The 14,068-nt window shown below is 30.5% G+C and overlaps 1 protein-coding gene across 3 annotated transcripts; it reads right to left on the minus strand.

Moving 5' to 3' along the window:
- Positions 1-153: 153 nt before the first annotated feature.
- Positions 154-6,104, minus strand: LOC112795561 (protein SIEVE ELEMENT OCCLUSION B). Of its 3 annotated transcripts, none has more exons than XM_072234742.1 (7): positions 5,876-6,104; positions 5,705-5,794; positions 4,571-4,929; positions 3,370-3,464; positions 3,093-3,262; positions 1,628-2,119; positions 154-861 (listed from the first exon to the last, which is right to left on the minus strand). In XM_072234742.1, exons 1-7 carry the CDS (start codon positions 6,059-6,061, stop codon positions 250-252), a joined length of 2,004 nt encoding a protein of 667 aa, XP_072090843.1. In that variant the 5' UTR covers positions 6,062-6,104; the 3' UTR covers positions 154-249. The 3 variants fall into 3 exon arrangements, with proteins under 3 accessions (XP_072090843.1, XP_072090842.1, XP_025693337.2); XM_072234741.1 differs by having other exon boundaries at positions 3,370-3,401; positions 4,571-4,998; XM_025837552.3 differs by having other exon boundaries at positions 4,571-4,998.
- Positions 6,105-14,068: the final 7,964 nt, after the last annotated feature.

Raw genomic sequence — 14,068 nt, forward strand, 5'->3', positions numbered from 1 at the left:
GAAAAATATATTTTTTTTAACAAAATAATGACGCTCAAACAAACACTATATATACATTAAAATCAGTTACTAAAGTCAGCTAGTATAAGAATAATATTAAAATATAAAAATATATTAAAAATAAATTAAACTACATATATATTTATACATAAATACATTAAATTAATTTTAGTGTATAAATAATATTTTTTATCACTTATTTCTCAACTTATAGTTAACAAAGATGATTACAAGTGTAAACAAAAAAGTTTAAACATGATGGCTAGATTCAAGTCCATGACAACACTTATAGTTAACTGAAGTTACCTCCATTTCATGTCCACACTTAACAGGGCATGGAATTTGAGCTAAAATATCTGTGGGATAATTAGCAAATTCTCTATGTGCACATTTCTGTTTACGCTTGCTTCTCTCATGCTCATAGTGATGTTTAAAACCAGAATCAAAGCTTACTTCTTTATACAATCTTCCCTTCTTCCAAGCATCAAAAGCTTTGGCTGTGTAAAGCATAGCTTCACCTTCACCAAGAAGCTTCACCTGACGCCCTTTACTCAGAACTACCCATCCGTTTGGGTCTTGTTTAAGTAACAGCAGCTTCTGTATCTCTCTTGTTACAGAGTTTTCTTCTTCTTTTTCTTCATTCTTCTTCTGTTTCTTGGTGGAGAGTAGTAAGTTGTCTATGGCGATCCAGAAGCATGGTATAATCTTTGGGCTTTCCCTTCCAAATTGATACCACTCAATTATTGATGTGGTTTCTGGTGATTTCATGCTTTCATTCATGTTCTCCAAAGCTGTAGTGAAATCTTGGATCCACTTATTGTTGGTACTACCATAGATGAACAGGTAGCAGCCCTTCTCTATCTGATTTCATGGAAAAAAAAAATATTATTTTTGGATGTAAGGTGAAAAAAAAATATTTGTAAATAACAAGAAGATAAATGTTAAGGCCTCAGAATTTATTGATTTTAATCATTATTTAACCATCTGAATTTATTTAAGGAAAAGTATAAGGAGACAATAAATTTAGTGACTAATAATCTTTCTTTTTCACTTGTGATTTTTGTGATTTTCATAGAGATGCTGTGTGTTTTTATTTTATTGGACTGATTTTAAAGTTTATTGTTCATATTATTTACAAAAATTATTATCTACCTAACAAAATTGTTTATTTAATCTAACTCATTTAGTTTAGTAATCCAACAACATACTTTCTCCAAAACGATAAATTCTTATGGTTCTCTATCATTCCTCTAACAATAACTTTACCGCTCTCTTTCTAACACTTTTCTCTCTTTCTATACACCTTCCTCTTCTTCTTTCTCTTTTATTGCGCTTTTCTCTTCTCTCTAAGGGGTGAGATTGTTGAGGTGGTGGATGTATACATAGTAATAAGGGGGATAGATCATCTCAATTTTTTTAATAATTGAAGGAGTAAAGTGTGATCTCTTATCGTTGGTTTTATAAGTGGGACCAAAAATAAATATGAGAAAGAACAATAAAAAGTTAAAGATTACACTTTACACTCTTAATTTTTTTTAACAATCGAAAAGATTCATTTTCGTAATAAGGGACTAAGAAAGATAAAACATAAACAATTATAGATGTTTAGGTGCAAATATTCACATACCAATTCCCTTATTGATGGACTGAGATCGATGAGTACGTTCCAAAACCAGTCCCATTGCTTTGTAAGACGAATGTGATCAGAAGCTCTAAATGGGAATCCATCAATTCCCCATGTAGAAATTGTGTGCTTTGCATCATGGTTCTCTACTTTGCCTTGAGGGCCTATGAGCATTATAATTGCCTTGTCCTTGTAGTTGAAAACTTCTCTCATCAACCTTATACCTGTTTTGAACTTAAATTCCTTTACCACATACCACCCTTTCTCAAGATTCTCCAATGTTGCTTTGCTTGGTTTCTCATCTCCATCACCCTCATCCACTAACTGAATCCATAAAATCTTCAAGTCCTCTTTCTTGTAGCCTTGTATCTCTTTTGGATCTTCCTTTAGTTTCTCATTGATTGATTTTAGTAGTTGAATCTCACCTTCAAAGGTGTCATCAATACTTGAAATGAACAATAATACGTACTTATTCTTGAAATCTTGAACGCCAACCTGCATTTAAGATTCAAATATTATGGATCAACCGTTTATCGTTAACCCTAAATGTCATAGATATAATCATTTATAAACCTCTTCCTATCAGTTTAAATTTTGTAGAGAAGCAGTGTCATAATATGGTACTAGAGTTTCTATAGCTGAAAAAATAACGTACTAGAGATATAAGTATTCATATATTTCTTTTAAGCGTTTGGTGGACAGACAGAGACAGAAAGACTGAGACTGAGAGACAGAGACTGAGAGATAGGGATTGAAACAAATCTCAGTATTCTGTTTGGTGCAAAATGGAAAATAAGAATTGAAACAAGAATAAAACTCTAATTTAAAATAACGTACTAGAGTTTCTATAACTGAAAAAATAACGTACTAGAGATATAAGTATTCATATATTTCTTTTATTAGTGTTTGGTGGAGAGATAGAGACTGAGATAGAGAGACTAAGAGATATAAACTGAAATAAATCTCAATATTCAGCTTGGTGTAAAATAAGTGACAGAAATTGAAACAAAGATAAAGCTCTAATTTAATTTACACAAAGGATAAAATTAGAATTAATTAATTAATTAAAATAAGAGTATTTTAAGTATAAAATGTTATTAAAATTTCAGTCTCTGTTTCTAAAAATTTCAGTCATCTGTGTCCCTACTTTTTAGAGGTACTGAAATACTGAAAGTTTAGAGACAAAGACAGAAATTTTAGTACCAATCTCTGAGCCAACAAACATGATACTGAGTCTCAATCTTTCAATTTCTATCTTAATACCTCAAAACAAACGCTATATAACTTAATTTTTTAGGAGAAACAGTATCATATACTGAAATTCTAGCCATTAGAAATCGTTAATAATATAGAATGAAAGAAATTTAAAAAAAAATCACTAGAGACTGATGAAAAATACTAATAATTAAACAACAGAGAATATCAGATAAAGCTAAATTATTAATCAATATAGTAATGCAAATACTACCTGCTGTTCTCTGCTAATTCCATTATAGACAACTAGTTTTTGATCTTGGCTTCCATTATTAGGGATAATAAGAGCATCTAGAAAATTTACAATATCAATATCCTTATTAGTAGTAGTTTCAATGGCACTACTGATAATATCCTTGCGCCTTTTGTAATCTTCTATTGCTCCTACATTCACCATGAATTGAAGATTCTAAGATCAAATAATGTAAGAGAATAAACACCCTTCACTAATTAAAGGCCGCTAGTTAATTACAAAACCTATAATTAACTACCTATTTGCATTTTACACTTCTCCCGGAGTTCCCTGAAATTTTTGAGAATGGAGTCAATCTTTTCATCAAATTTGGATAATTCATACTTATAACCCCTGAAAGAATGAAAGCAATGCCAACTATATGAAAAAAAAGTTACACAAAATAAAAAAAAGTTAATTCTGTATATATAATATATTAATTCAGAGTGTTTTTAACAATTAAATCATATTATATATATTCTGAGTAATTCTATTTATATATTTAAACTTGTGTATATCACTATAAAAGTGAAAAGAATAAATAAAGCACACATTAAAACCACAATATATGTGAATGATCTTGCAACTAGTGATGCAGAGAGAATGAACAAGAGTTATTAAAAGAGACATTGAATGATAAATTGTTATTAGAGTGTGTGTTTACAAAGGCAGTTAAGACCTAAATATTTTCAGTTGTAAGTAAAGTGTCTTTGCAATAACTAAATATGAGTGAAATCTTAAATATTTTTATGTTTTAATAATTAAATTTTATTATTTATTATTTTTAGATACTAAACTTGGAATCTTTGTTAGTAAAAACTTTTTTATGTGGTGACAATAATAATATATGTAACTTTAATGTAAGATTAATTTTAGTATGTTTATGTTATGATAATTATAGTGACTATTGTGGAAATAATAATATATATCTTTGTTAGTAATATTTAAAAAAAACTGTTAAATAATAAAAAATATTATTTTAATTTTAACAATATTTTTAAAATATTATAATCAACGTAAATTTTAATTGAGGAAATTGATAAAGTGAAGGTTAATCACTATTGATTTTATAAATTCTAAAAAATATGTTCCACTATTTTAATTTAAAAATAATTAACTCATCACTTTATTACTTTACTAATTTTCTCACTTTAAAAAATCTTGATCTAATAATCTTAACCACGATAGTACATGCATATTTGAATGATCCTGTATATAATAGATTGGAAAAGTATTGGGTACTAATATATTATCTGTTAATTTATTGTCAATAATAATTAATTATATATTTTAAACACATGTATAAAGAGACACATTTAAAAATTATATCTATAAAAACATTTTTATTAGACACAGTCATAAAAAAGACATTTTTATTAAACACATTTATAAAAACCCTTCCATTAAACACAATCATAAATAAGAGTTCACAGAAGTTGGCTAACGGAATTGAAGCTTACTTATGAGTGAAGGAATGAATGTGGGTGGCAGAGGTGACAAGGGTGATGATTGCCCAATAAACAAGAACAGGGATGTGATGCAATGTTTCAGCCAAGGCAGGAACATCCTCAATGTTGTACTCTTCATTATTGTTGGTCATGCACTCACCAATCACTTCCATCACCTTCTTCATCAATCCATTGAACCTACTCAGCTGCTCCTTGTTCTCACTCAAGTTTTCAATCCCATTCAACTCCGCCAACCATTTTCCGAGTTCGTCGCCACGTGGCGGCAACGCTAGGTGCCAGAACTTTCCAAACTCTAACGCAAATGCGGCTAGAGATATCGCTGCTTTTGCTTCCCATGAGTAAGATCTCAACTGTTTCAGTATCAATATTGTTATTTCATCTGCAAATTCATCTTTCTCACCGCTGCCTACACATATCATCTACAATAATATTCAAAAATTAAAAAACTTGTATTATTCACTTGTGTTTATGAATTTTCTGTAACTTTTGTTGAATTTCGGAAAGAAGAGTAGAATAAAAAAATAATATTATATATAAAATTATTGTTATCTGATACAAGAGTCATGTTATTTATAAAGATATTTTTAACTAACTTCATAAATATTTATTTACTAACTACTAGTTATTACTGATTTAATTCTCAACTACTAATAATTCTAATAATATTTTAATAACTTTCAATCAAATTTTTAATGTGTTTTGAACAAATAAATTTTGTTATAAAATAATTAGATTTTTAAAAAATATCAGATAAATTTTTTTTCAATAAAATTTTTTAAAAAATTAAAATATTTTATCTGAATTTTTTTTAAAAACAATTTGGATATTTATTCTATAATCTAATCATATGTTAAATTAAAATCAATATATTAGTGGAATAATCCTGTTTTGTTACTCCCACTTCATATCCCCAAACTCAAGTTCACAACTTAATATCATGCATTATGGAACCATTATAATATTCCGCATTAGAGAGAAAGGAGTATTTAGAAATCAGAAATATTTAATAAAAAAATAGTCAATTATTATAATAATTAATAGATATTAAATAAGATATTTTTTTCTTTCTAATATTACTGTTTAGAAATAGAGTTATAACTTTGTTAATTTAAACTTTGTTATTACCTGGCATGAAATTTGCTTTAAGAGAGGGAGTCGCGGAAAAGATATTGATGGAGCCGTTTCTTCTTTATCTTGATTAATTTGTTTCTCATTCTGTTTAAAAAAAAATAAAAAATAAAAAAAAATCATAATCATTGCCGATCGAATGCTTAAAAATATACAAATATATTTTACCTTGAAAATCAATTCAGAAGTTTCAATTGAATGTTTGATAACATTTGAAGCAACAAGGTAGAGCGATCCATGGTCGTACTTTTCAACACAATGGAAATGTGTTTGGTAAACTTTCTCTAGAATCTTCTCATCACTTATTTCGAATGGGTTCACCAAACCCTGATGATGAGGAATTGCCTTAAACATTATTATGTTTGTTTTGGTGATTTTATTAGGCCTGTTTTCAAAGTTCATTAGATGAACACTTTAGATGCCTATTTATATATAGGATTTGAATTCTCTAATTTTATCTTAAAGAGTAAAGTGTGATCTCTCATTGTTAATTTCATAGGTGGGAGCAAAAATAAATATAAAAGAGAAACTATTTAAGAGTATGGGTGTTTGCGGTGCGATTTGGTTCGGTTTTAAGAAAAAATTCATCCGATCCGAACGCTTAATTTATGTGCGGTGTGGTTTGAATTGGATGAACTTTATTTACAGATCCAAATTCTTATATATAGCTAGCTAGGATAAATAAAGTAAATTAATTTACAATTATCATTGCGAATACAAAAATTTTTGTAGGTCAACAAATTTTAGTATTTTTTATCATTATTTAGTCAGTATAAATATTAAATTATTTTAAATAAATAAATTTTATTAATTTATATATATAAATTCTAAAAAATATAAATATAAACTATATTGATTTATTTATATAAAATTTTATTAAATATAAATATAAATAATATAATATTTATAAATATAGATACAAATTATTATTAATTAAATATTAATAAAAAATAATAATATTTATTAGACATGTAGTATTTTTTTGTGAATATATATAAAAAAATTGATGTAGCTTTTGTGTCCCTTAAGTTTGTCATCATGTGAACTGTATTAATATACCATTTTAACTTGTTCGAGATGGATGTGATGTGATCAGGGGGAAAAGAGCATATCTTACAAAGCCATTGTAGGATTAGATTGCCATACCCTTTTTCTGTTCACCATGAACATGTATATCTCAACAATAAAAAATTTGAGAAAAGAATTTCGTTACATATTAATACAAAAACAAAAATATAGGTGAATAATAAAAATATTAAATAATGTAAACAATAGATATATCAGATGTTCATTTTACTAGTGTACGGATAATTATTTTAATATTAAAATTTAGAAAATTAATTTAGAAATATAATTTATTTTTATTTTATTAGTAGTTGTTCATATTGTTCAATAAAATTATTATCTCTCTAGCATTCCCCAATACGAAAAGAGCATCTCATCGCTAAAAGATAATAAAAGTAAAATTCGGGACAAAAAAATGTACTTTGAGTGTTGTTGATATCATTGTGATACTTGTCACATATTTTATGTTAAACTAGCTAGGTAATTCAAAACTTCCGAATACAAACTTGCTATTAATTAATTCATTTGTTTAACTATAAAAACTTGTTACATTTTATCCAAATATAATTAATCTTATAAACAACAAAGAGCTACCCATAACCCAAAAATAGAGCTACTAGAGCCAATAAAATAAAGATCTTCTAAAATTATTTGATTCTGCTAAAACAATTTTTAAAACGTGAATCTCCTATTTTTAATAATATATAAATCGTTTTAGAGTTTTGTGATTTATATAATATGTTATTCATTACACCTTAGGATGATTTATGCATGGGTAGTTTATGAAAAAATATTCATTAATCGTCTTAAAGTGGCGAGCTTTCCAAATTGTGTATAAATCATCCCAAAGTGGGAGGATTTACGTGTTTCAAGACAAAAACACAAGGAATTGGTACGATTTATGTGCAATAGCTAACCCTCAACACTCAGCCACGATTTATGTTCGAAATTGCACATCCTTAACACCCAACCACGATTTACCCTTAACTTACCTAACCCTGAGGAGGCTGCGACGATTTATACTCGGATTGGAAGCTGAAGACGTTGCAGTGATTAACCTTGCCACCAATTTCACCGTATCCAAGTGTCGGAGAGAAGGTTGGGGAGGAAGAGAGCCCACATCAGTGGGGGAAGGGGCAGTGAGTGACGGCGTGCGGCATACAGCGACGAGGTTGCGACGGGGGGTGGCACATAGCAACCACTGTGTGGTGGAGTGTAGCACAAAGTGGCGATTTGTGCGGCAAAGTGGAAAGAATCAGCCCTGAGGCAAGGATGGCCGCTAATGAGGGAGATATGTACCCCCTGAACGGTATTGCGCATGTTGCCAGATTTATCGATGAAGAGGTTAGTTATCAAAATCCGTGTTTAGTTGATTTAGTTGATGCCAATTATATCCTGATGAATTTAATCTAATTTCAATATGAATATCTAATAAGATATTGGCTGATTTAAAGGCTGATAGGTATAATTGACTGTTACAACATTTGTGATTATGAAATTTAGGATTTTATTGTTTAGTGAATTTTCAGGTTTTTGGATGATTGTAAATCATGTTAGACTTCGGAGAACCTAGAGACTTAAATTCAGAAATTTTGTTTATGATATATTTATGCTTGTGATGTTAGACTTGTGATATTATAATAAATACCTATAATTTGGCCTGTTTTATGTCATTAGCTTATTCTGTATTCTTTTTTTACTTTGAATTATATATTTTTTGTGTGTATACTGACCCCATAAATTGTGGCCTTAATATTTTTGTTTTATCAGCCAACTCGATATGTTAGGAGTGTCTATAGGCAACAGAAAATGATAATACATGACCTTGTAGTGTCCAACTTAGATCGTGCCAATTTACTACATGTTGATCGGCTGAATGATTATTGGTTTAAACTTGATGAGCCGCTGATCAGTGCATTTGTGGAGCGATGGCGTCCTGAGACCGATACGTTTCATATGTCGTTGGGGGAGTGCACGATAACTCTGCAGGATGTGGCAAACCAGTTTGGCCTCCCATTGATGGACATGCAGTTAGTGGGTGTCTCAGTGACTTCAAGTAGTTGATGGAGGGAGAAAGCCTGCTTGGGTGGGTTTGGAGAGTTATTCGGTGAACTTCCACCAGATGATTGTATCGATGAGTTTATAGTTTCTTTTTCGTGGTTCCAGAACAAGTTCAAAGTCTTGCCTGCCAATGCATCGGAGACAACAGTACATATTTATGCGCGTGGTTATATTATGATGTTGTTTTCCACGACGCTTTTGAGGAACTAGTCTAGTGCTAGGGTTCATTTACGATGTCTTCCGTATGTTGCAGACCATGATGGGCTCAGTAAGTATAGCTGGGGTTCGGCTACTTTGTCTTGATTGTACAGGTGTCTTTACAAAGTTGCTAACCTGAATATTAAGAACCTAGTTGGGCCACTGGCATTGCTGCAGTCTTGGATTTTTTATCATTTTCCCACGTTCAGGCTCAGAGGATTTGACACCATACTTTGGCCGCTTGCATCGAGGTGAGTACTTTTCATGGATGATATTTACAGTGCACTAGTTCATAAACATTTTTTCTAAGTTTAATGCTTATCATTATGAATCTTCCAGGTGAGGTAGGTACCTGCTATCGTCAGACGAGAAGGGTCCTCGGGTCATTGCTACTCAACTAAGGCTAAACAGGTTGGGTGTAGATGATGTAAGTATAAGCTTCCATTAATCGCTTTCGACTATACCAGGTAATTGTTTAGGTTTATGACATAATACTTACGTGTAGTGTATCTATTTATGGTTTTGTTAATTTTGACTAATTGTCATGTTGCAGTTCATTTGGATTCAGTACAACGCTCTTGAGGTTATCCTAGTAGTCCATCTTGATATCCTTAAGCCTGGTCACACACTATTATGAAAGTTGACTATTGCATTGATCTACTTTGCATCAATTGGGTGGCATCAGGTTGACAAGATTTTATCTCAGTTTGGGAGAATTCAGCATATTTTCGAATCAGCCATCAACATTGACTTTCTGTTGTAGAAGGATGGTTGATGACCGACCCGATGATTTCCCAAAGTATTCGCCACATGGCATCAATATTAGGACCAAAGACATCAGAGCGTGCTTGAGTTTCAGTTGGTTCCAGACCCTCGACCTTTGGCTAAGTATCTTGATTGGTGGTTTAGAGTAGGCCGTAGGTTCTTTTCACATGATCGGTTACTTGTAGATCCTCGCCAAGGAAGGGTTCCCGCAAATGCTCCTGTTCGGGATCATATTGCTGCACTAGCAAGACAACAGGAACCAAACATGCAAGACAACAGGTGTAGGGTAACTTGTGAGCACGTTGGCACCCGATACAGCTAGCCTATGGTAACAGGATTCGAGGATGTGTTGGTGTTGGATGAGAAACAAGTTGATGATGATGATGATGGAGGTAATGGGGTGGGGGTATGGCTGGAGGTGGGTCCAATTAGGGTTGGGGTGGTGGTAGCTCCGGTTAGGGAGGAGGTGTGAGTGGCTCTAGTTAGGGAGTGGTGGGGGTAACACTAGGTGGGGAGGAGCTGGTGGTTCTGTAGGTCCTAGAGGAGAAGGAGCTTGGGGTCTGAATTTGGTAGTGGTGCCAAGGGTGGGGGGTGGAAGTTCCCAAGTTGAGGCATCAACCCTATTTTTGGACTTCGGTAGCCTAAGGCAAATGAGGCAGGTCTTTGGTGCGGGTAGTGATTTTTTTGCCGAGATTGCCCAATTTGTCAGCCCAGGTGGTGATTATAGGACATAATTTGAGGAAAGTGTAGTGGATCTTAACGTGGATTTGAATGAAGCACTGACTGATTATCAGGGAGGTCCATTTACGTTGGGTGGTACTCCTGCATCTACCTGCCGATCAGCTAGAGTAGGTTTCAACACCTTTAGTGGACATACACAAATTTAGAATTACTTTTAGTGGCTATATAAATTGCCGGTAAAATGGGTTTTAGCGGCAATAGTAATGACAACTAAAAGTGAATAACATTACCATATTAGAATTACTTTTAGTGGCCATAAAAATTGTCAAAAAAATGGCTGCTAAAAGTTATAACTTTTAGCGGCTATTAAAAAGGTCTTTACTAGCAATGTATAATTGTCGTTAAAATCTTTTACTAACAAAGCATAAGACAGCTAATGTCTAATAATTGCCGGTAAATGTATCAGCGGCTATTTTTATTGAAAAGCAAAATAAATGACTGTTAAAAGTGATTTTTCTAATAGTGCTAAGCAATAGCTCTATCATTTTAAATTGTCATGTTAATTCTATGTTCTAGGTTTAGTATTCGCTGGTCTATCCTAATTCCAGTTTTTCATTAGTTATATTCTAATCCATTTCAGTAACCAAAATCAATAACAGAAAATAAATACAATTTTATTACAGAACACAGGGAAAAAAAAGAAAATAAGCATAAATATAATCACAGAAATTAAGCACAAAAAATGTGGTAATCAATGTGATGCATGTCTACTCTAAACAGGCCATAAGTTCATGCATTGGTTGACTATTCGTAACCCGATATTATTCGGGATTAAGCCCAAATATGATTTTTTCCAACTGCGTACATTTTGCATACGTGTCTAATGGACAAAGCCACATACATTCTGACAACTGATAATCGTCGCAGAACTTGACGTCATAGTATGCTAACAGTTGAAGAAACAGTGTGCACTCTTATAGGTGTCCCACCATTAATTTCAACTAAGCAGTGAGTAAGAGAGACGCAACCACTATCCTCGCCAAACATACGCTCTAAAAGGGTATACATTGTAAAATCTTAAAGTCTCTAACCATCTCTTCGAATATTAAACTTATAATACATTGTTTCATTCTCAACATGGACCCTTTTGCTTTCAATCTTTTACTTAATTTTAATTTTTACCTTTTTCTTGTGTTATGATATATTCTCATTCTAAATCTTTTTTAAGATGATTTTTTGTCTTTAATCCCTTAGTAAATTATCATTATGTTATTTAATCTTTTCTTAAAAATATTTTAAGTTTTTTTATAATTATTTTTTTGTCTTTGTTATATTTAGAATAGAACAATTTTATTCTTATTATTCAACTTTTACGATTTTAACCTTACAAAACTACCTTACCAAAACCTATCCTAATAGAATTCACAATTTTTTGTCCAAATTAAAAATAGTATTATTATCTCTGACTTGAGTTTGATAGCGAAGGTTAGAATAGTATTAGAATATGATATATTAATTAGGATGATATTTCATGATTTTTTATTATAAAATATTATATTTTTATCACTTTAATTTTCTTTTTGGACAACTATAAATAAGTTGTACGTTATATTGTTTTTGTCAAAAATATAATTATCCATATCTATTAATTAAATAAAATAATTTTATAATGTAGTGTGAGAATTTAAATTTTTAAATAAAAATTTTATAACGGAGTGTGGAAATTTTTATGACCAAAAAATCTAAAATTTCATCATTACTCTTGTTCATACAAGCCTGTTCACAAGTGTCCTCTCTTAGTTTCCAATATTATCCATGTATTAGAAAAAATGTGTTACACGTGAACAAAGAAAGCTGCAAACTAAACCATAAAACATGATATTTTATATATATTAATTATTTCTTGTCAAACTTTTAATTCCTACAAATTCAAGCTCTGTTGCATGTCCGATCCAATGCATGAAAGTGACCACATAACAGTTTTTTAGGTGCATTTATTTTGAAGTACTGAGACAGAAATTGAGAGATTGAAATTCAATATCATATTTATTGGTTCAGAAATTAATATTAAAATTTTTGTCTTTGTCTAAAAAATTTTAGTACTTCAATACTTCTAAAAAATAGGGACACAAAGGACTAAGATTTTTAGAGACAGAAACTGAAACTTTAATAACATTTTATACCTAAAATACCTTCATTTCAATTAATTAATTTCAATTTTATAATTTGTACAAATTAAATTAAAATTTTATTCTTATTTTAATTTATCTCCCATTTTGCACTAAATAAAATATTAAAATTTATTTTAATCTCTATCTTTTAATCTTTATCTCTCAGTTTTAATTTTTCTGTCTTTATTTCTCCACCAAATGCTACTTTAAAGATTTAGAATGAAGATACATAAAGAAGGCGAGAGTGCAATCACGTTTACACAAGTATTATTTATGAATGATGATATATTCTGAATGTCACACATGATGGCAACATTCTTAAAGAGCCTCATATATCTTTTTCACTTTAATGGTTGTTACAAATTAAATACTATTATCATATAAATGCACTATATGGCTCTTATCTTTTGGAATTGAAGTATATACCCGATTCCTTTCTTGTTGGTTTCATCAATTCATTCTGTTAAAAATGAATTAGGTTTCAAGAAAAGCGTAATTCTGATAACTAGTAGGGGAATCCTAACAAAATGTAACTGATCATGTCTATTGTCAATAGTAGTTTCTTTGATGAAAACATTAATGTTACGTTTGAAGAATCAAGCATGTTTCATTCAGCTTATTCTAAACTCAAGAATTATATAATAAAAGTCATATTATTTGTTTAGTAACTTAGGCTACAATTTATTGCTTTCTAATTTTGGGAATTTATGTGAAGCTTTATTTTCGTTCAAGACTTAATTACTAATAAAGACTTAGATATTTTTGTTCAAGATCCAGTTTTTGGAAGCAAAACTTACTTTCTTTTTTTTTTTTGGATATTAGCCAAAAAAAAGTTCATCAAAGAGGAAAGGATATAAGTGTTTTACAATCAAAACACTGCATATAAACATGCCAAAATATATTTATTTGAAAATACATCCGTACATATAAAGTTTAATTTTGAAGTATTGACAGTACACAGTTGTATAATTACATCCGTTCTTTTGGATGACCATTTACGTAGTTAATATAAAAAATAGTTATTTTTGCTAATATGTCATTACGTAATTAGATACACGTGTAAAACTACTTTACACTGACCGTACATAAAAATTAATTACTAATCAATAAATCTTCAAGATATTTGCCTTACACTTTATAGAAATCCAAGCAAAACAAATACATCTAAAACCCTAATCTTTACATGATATCAAGGTTAAGAAATGAAATACAAATTAGAGTAACAACCTACTCAATACAAATCTTTATCTGCATGCTTGCATAGGTCGATCATGCCAACTGCTTCATATTTTTGAAATCAACTCCACTAGAGAGACAATGAAAAATCTTGACAATATGAATAATGGGCTGGTTATTTAGCCCAATAGAGGTAAAAATAAAAACCACTCCATAAATTACCTTAATTCCAAAAACCCTCTAA

This window comes from Arachis hypogaea, chromosome 4 (assembly GCF_003086295.3).
Source record: "Arachis hypogaea cultivar Tifrunner chromosome 4, arahy.Tifrunner.gnm2.J5K5, whole genome shotgun sequence".
NCBI lineage: Eukaryota > Viridiplantae > Streptophyta > Magnoliopsida > Fabales > Fabaceae > Arachis > Arachis hypogaea.

Coding starts and splice junctions, on each gene's coding strand:
- LOC112795561 (XM_025837552.3), bottom strand. CDS start 6,061: ATGTTTAAGGCAATTCCTCATCATCAGGGTTTGGTGAACCCATTCGAA. Junction 4,999..5,704: donor TAAAGCAAATTTCATGCCAG/GTAATAACAAAG, acceptor ATATTATTGTAG/ATGATATGTGTAGGCAGCGG. Junction 3,263..3,369: donor GAAGTGTAAAATGCAAATAG/GTAGTTAATTAT, acceptor TGGTGAATGTAG/GAGCAATAGAAGATTACAAA.